The sequence below is a fragment of the Amblyomma americanum genome, chromosome 2 (genome assembly GCF_052857255.1).
Source record: "Amblyomma americanum isolate KBUSLIRL-KWMA chromosome 2, ASM5285725v1, whole genome shotgun sequence".
Taxonomy (NCBI): Eukaryota; Metazoa; Arthropoda; class Arachnida; order Ixodida; family Ixodidae; genus Amblyomma; species Amblyomma americanum.
This window is the reverse complement of record NC_135498.1, coordinates 176,272,518-176,284,518: the sequence shown is the minus strand read 5'-3', so window position 1 is coordinate 176,284,518 and position 12,001 is coordinate 176,272,518. Positions and strand designations below refer to the sequence as shown.

The window sequence follows — 12,001 nt, the reverse complement described above, 5'->3', positions numbered from 1 at the left end:
GCGACCACGCGGTAGGAGACTATGGGATAGGTTGTAGAAATAGCAGGGGAGAGCTATTAGTAGAATTCACAGATAGAAATAATTTACCGATCATGAAATTAATACATTGCCAGCATGCAAATGCGATTCCCTGCAACGCGATTTCGAGCACCAGAGTGTTCTACGGTAGCTAGAAGTATGCTGAAAATATGTTTAAAAGCGCGTGTTTGTTAGAACTGACGTATTATTTGAAAAATTTATTTCAGATTTATGAAAGTGCACTCTTAAAACATTGACCAAATGCTAAAACCGCACACGCATTTTTGCATGTATTTGAAACTGTTTTTAGCACGCTTTCAAAGACGTATTTTCTATAGCTTTTAAGAATACAATGTATTTAGAACACCGAGCACGAACGTTCAGGCACCTATTGACTGTATATTTTTAGTGCATTCCTGGACACAAAATATGTTTGCAGTACAATGTAAATATGCCGCCGTATTTCCAAACGTATTAATTTTCGCTAACGGTCGCAGAAGTCCTCCATAAATCAGACGACATAGATGCAATATATAAAGATTTTTCTAAAGCGTTTGATCTAGTTTCGCATGCAAAGCTAATTTGTAAAATCAGATAACTAGTCTATAAAGGTTGCTAATCAGATTAATTACTGCCTACCTCACAAACAGGTCTCAGTTTGTACATGGTTATGGTCACTCATCCCGCTGCCTCCCGGTAACGTACGGAATTCCCTAAGGAAGCGTCCTTGACTCATTGTTTTTCATTTATGTAATTGAGACTGTAACTGTTATTACAGAATGAGTTTATATTCGGCTGTCTGCGGCAGACTGCGTTTTCTGCGACAGCGTACGCAGCTCGCTCGGTCGAAAAACCGTCGGCATAGTAGTAGTAGTCGACACCGTGTGTCGGAATAATCGGGGCTGTGTAAAAAAACCGTATGACGATAATTGTTTGTTCTAGTGATTCATGGTTGATTGCTGCGTGATAGGTGATGCGACTTAATGAAAACATTGTATTAATTTGATCAACTGATCAATTAAAAAACGAAATATGAAAAAATAGAAAAAGGGGGCTCAGAGGTGTCAAAGTGCTCAGAATGAAGACCAATGTCTGATGGCACCAATTAAGAAAATTTAGATGGTGTAATTGATCAATTAAAATTGAAGCAATTAAAAAAATGAAAAATGCGTTCAAAGGTATCAATCTGCTCAGAAAGGAAAGCCTAACCCGCTACGTTATCGCGCCATACTCTTAAGGTGGAGCCTAATTGTTCTGTCCAATTTCATTTACTCCAGATAAAACTCCGGATGACCAAATGATGTTTAACCTTAACCCCAGCAGTATTTAACACGGGTGCAACAGAAACAACGTGACGTTAAAGGCTGAAAGAAACTGTTTTTATGAAAATAACTAATAAAACAAACCATGTCCTGCCAAAACTGCATATCATCCAAGCACCCATCTGAATTAAATGTGCACTAAAGAGGAATCTGAACTCGTCTTTTTACCGCGGGAACTTTATCTGCACGTTCTAGGAATTCTTAGAAACTTCGAATTATTATCCTGTGCAGCCTATTACCCTAATTAAATCGGATTAAACGTCCCGGCTCCCGCCTTTTATTAAAATTCAACGCGGTAGGTAGGAGTCAACAAAAGCGTCAGCCAGTCCCGCGGTGGCTTGCCGCTCTGCCATCGGCGGAGTGATACGTAAATCAAAGAGTTCACGTGTATTACTTTTGCGCTGGCCTAATTTGCGTCGATATTGTCTGTGACTGAAACTGTTTATTCAGAGAAACCTAAAAAGCAAAATAAAAGCGAAAGCGAAGCTGCCGCTGGATGGTTGAAAGGCACTCCACGCGTTGGTTGACTCCGCCTACCTGCCGCGTTGACTTCAAAAAAAAAGCGGGAGCCGAGATGTTTAACCAATTTAATTAGGGCAATCGGCAGCACAGGATAATAATTCGAACTTTTTAAGAATGCCCTAAACGTTAGATACAGTTCCCGCGGTAACAAGACAAGTTCGGATTTATCTTTAGTGCACCTTTAACATCGTACAGGTGCCCTGGTGCGACAATAACCAATGCATTGTTACATGGAATGCCCGCGTTTCTAACATCTGCTCAGCACCTTCCGTAACCTGCTTCCTCAAACATAAATTGAATCAGGCAGCTCCTGCAACGAAGCATTTAGGTAATATATCAGTTATTAGATCCATATTTCTACGGTTCGGGGCTCATTCACTGAAGCTAATATTCAGGCGTTAGAGATGATTCAAATAAAAGCAGTTTGGTTCTATTTTTCTAAATTTCGCAATTGCGATTCCCCAAACCCGCCGCGGTGGCTCAGTGGTTAGGGCGCTCGACTACTGATCCGGAGTTCCCGGGTTCGAACCGGACCGCGGCGGCTGCGTTTTTATGGAGGAAAAACGCTAAGGCGCCCGTGTGCTGTGCGATGTCAGTGCACGTTAAAGATCCCCAGGTGGTCGAAATTATTCCGGAGCTCTCCAATACGGCACCTCCTTCTTCCTTTCTTCTTTCACTCCCTCCCTTATCCCTTCCCTAACGGCGCGGTTCAGGTGTCCAACGATATATGAGACAGATACTGCGCCATTTCCTTTCCCCAAAAAACCAATTATTATTATTTATTATTCCCCAACAGCTCCAATGAATGATGATGACATAAGGACAGTGGAAAATCTAAAAAGCTTCTGCAACGTAAATTTCTGCTTTAGCTGAAGGACAAGTTATCAATGAGCCCAGGCGCGTACGTATAAGCACTAGTCGCTCGAGTAACCAGACATCGCCATCCGAAGTCCACAACCCGGTACCGCTCTAGAACCATTATTCTTTAATACTCTTTTTTCCTCGCTGAATAGCAGTGCACAGCCAGTCCTCAATGCATTTTTAATGAGCACTGAATGCATTACCAGCTTTTTAAAGCTTGTGCTTGAATCGATTCATGCATAGCCGTTTGTTTCTCTTTCTGTTTGGTGTGCTAAATGTTCATTTTGCTTCCGTGCGGCATTTCCCTTCCTGTTTTGGCCTGTTTTGTCAGTTTCGTAATTTGAATTTCTGGCGTTTGCAATGCCGGTGCAGCCCTTTGTTTCTCTATATAATTAATGTGGTAAATATTGAGTTTGCATCCTTTCATACTGTATTTTGCTTTCCTGCATGGGCCTACCAAGACTGCCAGTATTGAAATAAATAAATAAAACAACCTTGACCACTGACACAAACACGCGTTACCACAACCATTACAGTGCTCTCTGGTCGTCTCTCGGGGAGAAAAGTGATACCACTCTCTCCTTCACCACGTGCAGTACACGATAAGCATATAATAAGCGAATAATTATCCAATGTCATCCATCGAAGCGCAGCTATACGGCTGCAGTGAAAAGCTCTACGGCTTCAACAGAAACGTGCAAAATTTTGCTGCAATACTGACTATTTTTTGGTCCTGTGAGGAAGAAATATTGTTCAGGCGCTCAAAATTATGCACCCCGCTCGAGTAATTGAGAAAGGAGTGAAAATCTGTCGGCCAGAGCGGAGATATGTACAAGGTCTCGGTGACTACAGTGATATCTTGGAGACTTTTGTTTCACACAGTACATTATAGAATAGAACACCAAACTCGCGGTGTATGTGGCTACATGGAGTTATCGGCTTGTACAGAAAATTCTCGAGTACAACATGTTTTTCAAAGCGGGTTTAGTTCTAAAAGGGTTGATAGGTGGATCAAAAACGTGGCTGCTGAGAATTTGGCAGAAAACTGCGTAGTTGTAAGAAACTCCCCGTTGGGTGTAATGAAGATTTGTCTGGCCGCGAACGAGAGCAACTTCCTCGTCAGCATATTGTCTAGATGCAAGAATATACCGGCAAACAAGCTGTGAAGCGAGAAATGAGAATAGAAATATTTTACTGCGCATTCGAAGCACGTGATAGATGAGTAGCGGAGGCTTTGTCCCATGATAGATAAAAACAGAGTTCGCCATTGGCGAGCTGCATGTAAAAAAATATTACTCGTGCTATGTTTTTTTCCAGACATATAAAATGGCATACTATTTCTTCAAACAGTCATTAAAGTAACTTGTATAGTCGCCGGCCTTTTTCAACAGCGTGCTCGGCTCGTGCGCTTTCTGCTGCGCAAAGATTTCACGAAAATCTAGAAAAGCTGCTGAGATCGAGAGCTTGAAACGCTGTCTGCCAATCCGTACCAAAAACCACTAAAGGGTTCTTTCATTACATTTCCTTTGAAATTTCAACTGGGGCTCTGATAAAATGAAATTAGGTCTGAAAAAATATATCAGCGGTGCCTATAATCCAATTTTTCAATGCTGATTATGTTGCATACTGAAATATGAAGTGTGGAATGGCACAAGTCATAATTGGCGATGTAGCTGGCGGAAGCGCACTATTAGAAAAATGACAGTTCACAGTGAGGTCACAAGTTTGAGCAGATTTATAGGTGTGTTTGAAGAGTGCAAGGTCATCTGGTGTTGTCTGTCGCTACATCACTGCCTAGAGGTACAACTCTGTAAACAAACCGAACGCAGTACTTCAAAATTGAAATGCTTTTCTAGAGGTTGTTATTGGAAATATTACGGGGCGAATAATTTTCATTATGTGGTGAAAAGTCTTTAGCATTGGGTTTTCTCCTTGCTTGAAGAGCTATGTCTGAAAGCTGGCCGAATTGTTCAGCGATAGCTGACTGGCCGTCCAGCTTCCACATTATCCAACTGCCACGTTTTACGGCTATGACCTCAAGTTTTGCAGTCCTCCGTCCATGATAGTCACCCCCTGGTTTCCTCCTTGGGCAGCCACCTTGCGGCCTCTGGCTCCTTTTTCTTACCAGTGGAGAGGAGGATTTCTTTTTCTCATTTTCCAACTCCCAAATGTGTCAGGCGACAGCTGGCCTAGTAGTGGGCGGTGTGCACAACAGTGAAACTCTAGACAATGCCTCAGTTTTTATGGTGGAGCTTCTTGTGCTAACGGTTTAAAATTTGAGCGGTTGCTGAATTTCTCTTCACTTAAACTATGCAGTGCCTGTTCATTGGATTCAAATAATTGCTGGTTTACATATGTTTACCCGGCAGGAATGCTTCATTTTCAACCCTTTATAAAAGCCCTGACACAATATATGTCGTCAAAAAAGGAATATGCCCTAACGTCCTGACATTATCGTCGATATATTTATTCCAGTAAGGACGAGCCGAGCCATAATGCGAAGCCTAAACGACGCCATTTGCAAATAAATCACTCATATAGGAGAATGCATACCCTTCCTTTTGCCTTGCTATTAGAAGATACGACCACTACAGAGCACTGTATATTAGTAAGAAATGAAATGCGAAAAAGACCCCTGAAACACGAACTACAAAACGAAAAGAATTTAGCCGGGACAAGCTCAGTACTAACGAAGGTTAATTTCATTTGGAAGGCGCGAAGACTGTACTATAGAAGTGTTAGTCAACTTCACTCATATTTCCTCTCCAAAAGATAATATGCGCTCCTTTTTTGTTCGAATTTCATTTTTTTCTCCCATTCCTTTTGTTGCTGTGATTACGACACTATTGAAGTTACAGCAGCAATTCAGGCAGCTTGTGCTCATTTTTTCGACAAGATGTATGCGTGAACCAAGCCGTATTCCATGAAGGACGGCTACATCGTGACTTCAAACTTCAAAAATGGTACATTAGTCGGAAGTGCATGGCAAACTCAACAGCATGCCTTCTCTCTCGATACCTATCTCCAAGAATACAATCGATACCAGAGAACTTCAGTGCTTTATTTTAGGAGCAGGGCCAGCGTCTCCTGCGTTTCGCCAGCTTCCTGCTCGCACCGGTGCTGATAAATCGAAAGGAAATCTTCCTCCTGCGCGCCGCAGTTCCCACCCACATATTCGCTCCACAAATTCCTCGAAAAGAGCTCTCCTTGCGGCAACAGCGCAAACTAGATAGATCGTTCTCTAAAGCGTGCAACCCGTAACGATAAAGCACGCACCTTTTCGTCCACAATACGGGTTTCTTTTCTTCTTATACGATGTAGTTCGTTTAATCTAACCTGATACACGCCCTTGTTCCTTCCTGGTTAAGCTGGTCCTCAAGAGTATATAAAACTGCGCCCCTGCAAGCATTCACTACCGTTAACGTCGTGTTCAGTTCCAGAACGCCAAAGATGTACGCTGTGGTAAGTGAACAGCCCTCTGAAAACACCTCCTCAGATGGAAGTATTATTTCGCACCCGGTTTCATTTGGTACTTGAAGTGCGTTTATAATGCAGAAAACTAGCTGCGGCAGCAAAAATGAATATATGCTGACGCTAAACAGTTCAACTGGTCCTCCTACCCGTTGCTTCCCTTTTCCTTTTCTACCATGGTTTATCGCGCCTGAAACAAATCAACACTTCTTTTTAGGCGCCTCCTCTCTTTAGTACAGAGTGTGTCTGACGTCACTTATTGATTCGGTTGGCCTGGTTGGTTTCGGAGACTTTTTTACAACTTACCTTGTTTTCGTCAAGCCTATGAGGCCCTGCTTATAGACTCTACACCGACGCCTTCTTCGATTTTAACACTGTTTGCGTGCTTCCGGTCTACTCTCGAATTTGCCTAGTACAGTCATAGTACGGAGAGATCTGGATGAAGATGGCCGAAGAAACGAACTTATCAAATTGCCTACAGGAGAAATTAATCGAAGTGCCAGGACCATTTGTCGCTAAAAGAAAATATTTATATACGACGGGGCCATTTTATCGAAATGAAGTGATGAAACGTTGTTTGGGAAGAAACGGTGTATATTCCTTGGAAAAAAACAATTGTGTATCACATGAGGCAGGAAATGTCGCTTTTTTTTGTCCCACAAGCAGCAAGCTTGAATGTTTGCAGTAGGAAAATAATTTGTTGCGGAAATTTAATATCTCCTCAAAAACTCCATGCAACAGTTCTGGTGCAAGGAAGAACAAAAATGTTTTGGACGTTGTAACTTCTGATCAATCAAATGGAAAATGTTGCTAAAAAAACTCAGGTGCTCAAAGAATTGAGTTTAGTTTTTCAAGACAATTATGGGAGAAGAAGCAGTAATAACTTGACACCAATACTTTTCCTCAGCACTGCTTTTCTTTCTCGCAACAATCACAAAACTGGTACAACTGGTCGATGAAATGTTTTGTAGTTGTGTTTTCGCCTCTTACATAAAAAATGGTAAAAAATTAAAGAAATTTAATGAGCATTATAAAAGCCCATGCCAGTCAGTGTTCCTTAAAAGACCCCTGGAGTGCCTTAGTACCTGGTCATAAATTATTGAATTCAATCTCTTAATCCAGAATAAAAAAATCCACGATATAGGCTTATATTCGTGCAGTGACAATTACAGGATATTGTCTGTTAACGGGAGCAACTGTCACGAACGTGACTTCGAATTGAATGGTCGTGGTTCCCTATTAGTTGTCGCATTGACAAAGCTTCAGAATATAATTTGGAAGCTTGCAGGGCGTATAACTTCGCTTTTATTACGTTCAAGCGCTCATAACTCCTATATTTCGCATACTCTCTCTAGATATCTCTCACGGGAGCAAAAACAGCTTTCTCTCCTTCCTGTCAAGGAAGTGCTAGTGTTGTTTTAATGCTTCTTTATTTTCAGCATCGATAAAATATTAGCTGCACATTTATTCTTCTTTTATATTAGTTTTATACCACCGCTGGTTGTCTAACTACGCGTTTTTGGACGCCAACTTTTTCGATTGTCAGTTTCATAACGTCGGCGTGAAAAGACACTTTCTATTGGTCAGTCAGATAGGCTGAGGCGCAGAAGAGAGCGGGCTGAAGTACAGACAGATAACAGAACATTCTGGAGTTGATTTGTAACAAGGTATTATTTACTCATTGAACTAATGCCAATGAGTAATTACTCCCGTATTACAAATCTGCTCCACCTTGGGGGATTACCATATAACATTTGATCAACACTGTTCCCCCGTTCAAGTTATTCATCAATTCGCTCTCGCCCTACCATAAGCTTGCCGTCCCGGTTGGCTCAGTTGGTAGAGAAACTTCTTCGGCGAAGCGGAGGTCCCATGTTCGAACCCCGGACCAGGACTAATTTTTCTTTAACTGCTAAGTTCCTGAGATAGCTGTATAGCTTCCCTTTGTAGCCGTATGGGTGCACTTGGGTGGATAATAATGAGTAATTACTCCCTTATTACAAATTTACTCCGCCTTGAGGGATTCCCCTAAAACATTTGACTAACTGCATTATTCCCAGACCTCTGAGCAAAAATTGAAAACAAGGTTCAGTCATTACGCCGCCTTTCAGCACAAACCAGGCCGCAAAAATACCTCATAATACTTCTAAGTCATGCCGTTTTTGACGAATTGTTAGTCACGCGTTCACAAAGATTATAGAAGCCGTTACATGCAGCTTCCACAATACAATTCACTCAAGATTTCCTGTTTTCTTTCCATGACACCTGCCAACACGTTTCAATGTCGGCCTGATATCCCGGCGTTTCTGCTCATTGTCTTTGCTAAAAAAATTGAGGCTCTAAAAGCCGCTGTTCTTGTGTCCTGAAGCGTGCTTTCACCTTTTTGTGATGAATCTCTCACAGGTGACGCCTCTGGTGCTCCTCCTGGTCCTGGCCACAAGCACGGCTGTTCCAAAGGTTGGCTATGGAGGACTCGGCTATGGAGGTGTCGGGTACGGTGGCCTCGGTTATGGAGGACTAGGATACGGCGGCCTGGGTTACGCTGGCTTGGGATACGGTGGACTTGGTGGCCTGGGAGGTTTGGGCGGCGCAGGTGGCCTGGGCGGTGTAGGAGGCTTGGGTGGCGTTGGCGGCGTGGGCATCGGCAGCAGTGTGGCCCTTGTGAGTGGAGGCCCAGGATTTGCCAAAGCTGTAGCTGGACCTGCCTTCGTCGTGAGGACAGTGCATCATGTCAACAAGGTCAGCGGCGGAGGAGCCCTCCTTGCTCACTCTGGTCTCGGTGGAGGATACGGCCTCGGCGGAGGATACGGCCTCGGCGGTGGATACGGCCTCGGCGGTGGATACGGCCTCGGCGGTGGATACGGCCTTGGAGGAGGATACGGCCTCGGCGGAGGATACGGTCTTGGCGGAGGATACGGCCTCGGTGGAGGATACGGTGGCGGTTTGGGCTACGGTGGATACGGAAAATATGGTGGCTATGGCTACAAGGGCTGATAGATGAAAAAGGGTGCTACAGGGCAGTGACACCAAGCAAGTTTCCTCTATTACTCTACACAAGAATGTGACAGAGTGCCGACTACATAAAATCACTTTTGAGAGAAATGATCGCGAATCAAGGGGTGCTGTTTCTTGCCCATCACAAAGCCAAAGTTCCCGAAAGTGCTGCGTTGAGGTAATGACTAATGGTCGGATTTAAATTAATTGCTAAAATATCAAATTATACAATCACCTTGAAGATCATCCCAATATTCTCAGGTGGAATACTGTTCGTGCGGAATCTGCGTCAAAATACTGACTGTCGCTTCCATCAAAGGCTGTTGATTTCTACAAAAATAAAATTACTTTACAACCGTGATATTGATAAAACGCTTTCTTCAACGTTTTGCTCGTACAGTAATAAATTCATACTTCTTTGTGCAAATAACATTGTTTCGGCCTTAAATATATCGCTTAACCGCTTCGGTTTATTGGAAAATGTTTATTCCACACTGAACAACATTAAGTGGAAACGATTTAAAGCCGAGAACTTCCACGCAGTGCGGACAGCCGTCACACGACGACAGAGTAAGAAGTACAGAAAAACGAACTATTTATCTGGATGGACTTCTTCCGAGAAAACACGGAAGCTGGGCTACGACGACGGCAGCACTTCCTATCTGAAGTTTTCGAACTAAGGTTGCTCGTGGTGCTCGGACGCACCGAGCCTTCCGTGAGGCTTCAAGGTAAAGCGCTTTCAACAAAGACACCAATGCCAAATATTGTTCAAATCGACGTTCTCGAGAAAAACAACCACAACAATATACTCATAAACGAAGGTACACAAAGCAGCAAACAATCAAGCATATTCTACCGCATGGGATATGGTATGATCCTGAAAACTCCCCTCAACATTCGGCCGCATGCGTCGTCGATATGAGGGCATCGATGCGACCAACACAACCTTGTATTTTGATAATGATTTTACGCGCTCCAATATAATGGTAGTAAATTGTTTCAGTGAGTCCGCGGGAATGAACTGGCGCGCGCACCCATTCACGGTCACTTGTCATGTATGCCCTCGCGTTAGCGCCGGATATAGTGCTGGTATCCGATCTGCATTTAGTTTTTTATGGGCAGCTGGGTGAGCTGTCGGGAATCCTCCGCATGCTGCATGTATATCATCGCCATCAACACCTGAAGCCTGACTGCAGGACAAATGCCTGATCCATTTCTCTCCATTTGACCATATATTTACTTTTCCAAAGCTCGCTGCTTTGTTCCAATTGAATCTGAGCCCTTTTCGTTCGCCTTCGCGTTTCTGACCAATGGGTGGGTACCGGCAATATACAGCTGGTATCTTACAGCTTTGTTGCAGCTAAATTTTGTGTTAGATGTATTTACGTACGTGTCGAAGTTACGCCCTACTTTGTCAGTAGTGTGCGATAACTGAGCGTGGCGGATTGTAGCAGCTTCTGTTCTCTAAAATAGCTTGAAAGACATGACCTCGGTTGTCGCCTACATAGCTTTATTACAGCCGAACCCGGCGTTGAGAAGGACGTCACCCAAGATCATGCGTTCGGCGCCAATGTGCCCGGCAAGCTTGTAAGGGAAGGTCTTGCTTTTATATGAGGTGTCTGGTCTATTTATGGTTGGAGGTCGATGAAGGAGGTTATGTGGGTAGGAGGCGATGTCAGTCGTATACGACTTTTCCCCATCTGCGAAGGGAAGCTTCGCAGGACAGAAAAAAGAAGGTTGTTTACGAGGCAAATATCTGCTGAAATGCTCCAGGTCTCGTCGGTGGCATTTTGCATCGTTTAGGAATTGTGCATGGCTGGGCGTAGCGGGCGACGGCAATAGAGTGATGAGGCCTGGATTATGTGACCGGGATCCATCGACGCTCCAGTGAGGGTTCAATCTCACCGACGAATTATCCGTCATTACCCACCGCTCCACGAGATGTTGCGCCGTGATGACCGCTAGTAGGTTAGGACATTTTCAAATGCAATATAAAGCGCGTCGTTCGTTATGCTCTATTATGAAAGGAGTTGAGCAAAGGCGAGAAGCGACACGTCCAAAAGGCAGGCGATGAAGAAGAATGCTGCCTGTTCTTTTTCGCGCTTACTTTAAAGGGATGCCGCTAACATTCGTGACAACGCCCCATGTAGAGGCGGAAAATTCGGCGCGGAGGGACGAAATACACTGGAAGGATGACAAAACAAGCGCTGGCTCGCAACTAAATTTTATTGTGGAGAAACGCAATATATATGCACAGACAAAGGGCGTTGCTGCGAAAGCACACAGTACATAGATAGCGTAGAGGGCACTATCAACTCCAACGTGCATTAAAAAACAAAGTGAAGTGCACTTGCGCCACAGATCAACAGGTGACACACCACGAAGCGTCTAAAAATTGTATTTCTTTTTCTTACAAGGTGATGGAAGGAGTGCTAGGACAGAAATTTTTTGTCTTCCCGATAAAACACGCCTCCATAATCTCTCGAGTACGCTGATCACGATGCCGGTAAAACACAGTGGTATTTTTGGTTCATTCTGCGCAGTGTTCAGCGATGCCTGAATGAAAAGTGTCTGAAGAAAGGTTATGTTCCATGAGCCGAACGTTCAGGCAGCGCCCCATTTGGCCAACATACACTTTTCATGCATGAAAGCGGTACCTCATACACGACGCCGCAAACACAGTTGAAAAACAGAGAGCGGTGACGCACTGTGCACACGAACGGGCTGACGCTGCGCCGCCGTTCTACTTTACTTTTTGACACAGCACAAAGGCGCTGCACTTTGAAAGGGGGCTGTGCACACGACGCCCACTT

At 43.9% G+C, this 12,001-nt stretch overlaps 1 protein-coding gene across 1 annotated transcript; it reads left to right on the top strand.

Annotated features, from left to right (window-relative positions):
* The first annotated feature begins 6,152 nt into the window (after positions 1 to 6,152).
* On the top strand, positions 6,153 to 9,600 carry LOC144119301 (uncharacterized). The gene is made up of 2 exons (XM_077651961.1): positions 6,153 to 6,185; positions 8,598 to 9,600. Exons 1-2 carry the CDS (start codon positions 6,174 to 6,176, stop codon positions 9,186 to 9,188), a joined length of 603 nt encoding a protein of 200 aa, XP_077508087.1. The 5' UTR covers positions 6,153 to 6,173; the 3' UTR covers positions 9,189 to 9,600.
* The last annotated feature ends 2,401 nt before the right edge of the window (positions 9,601 to 12,001 follow it).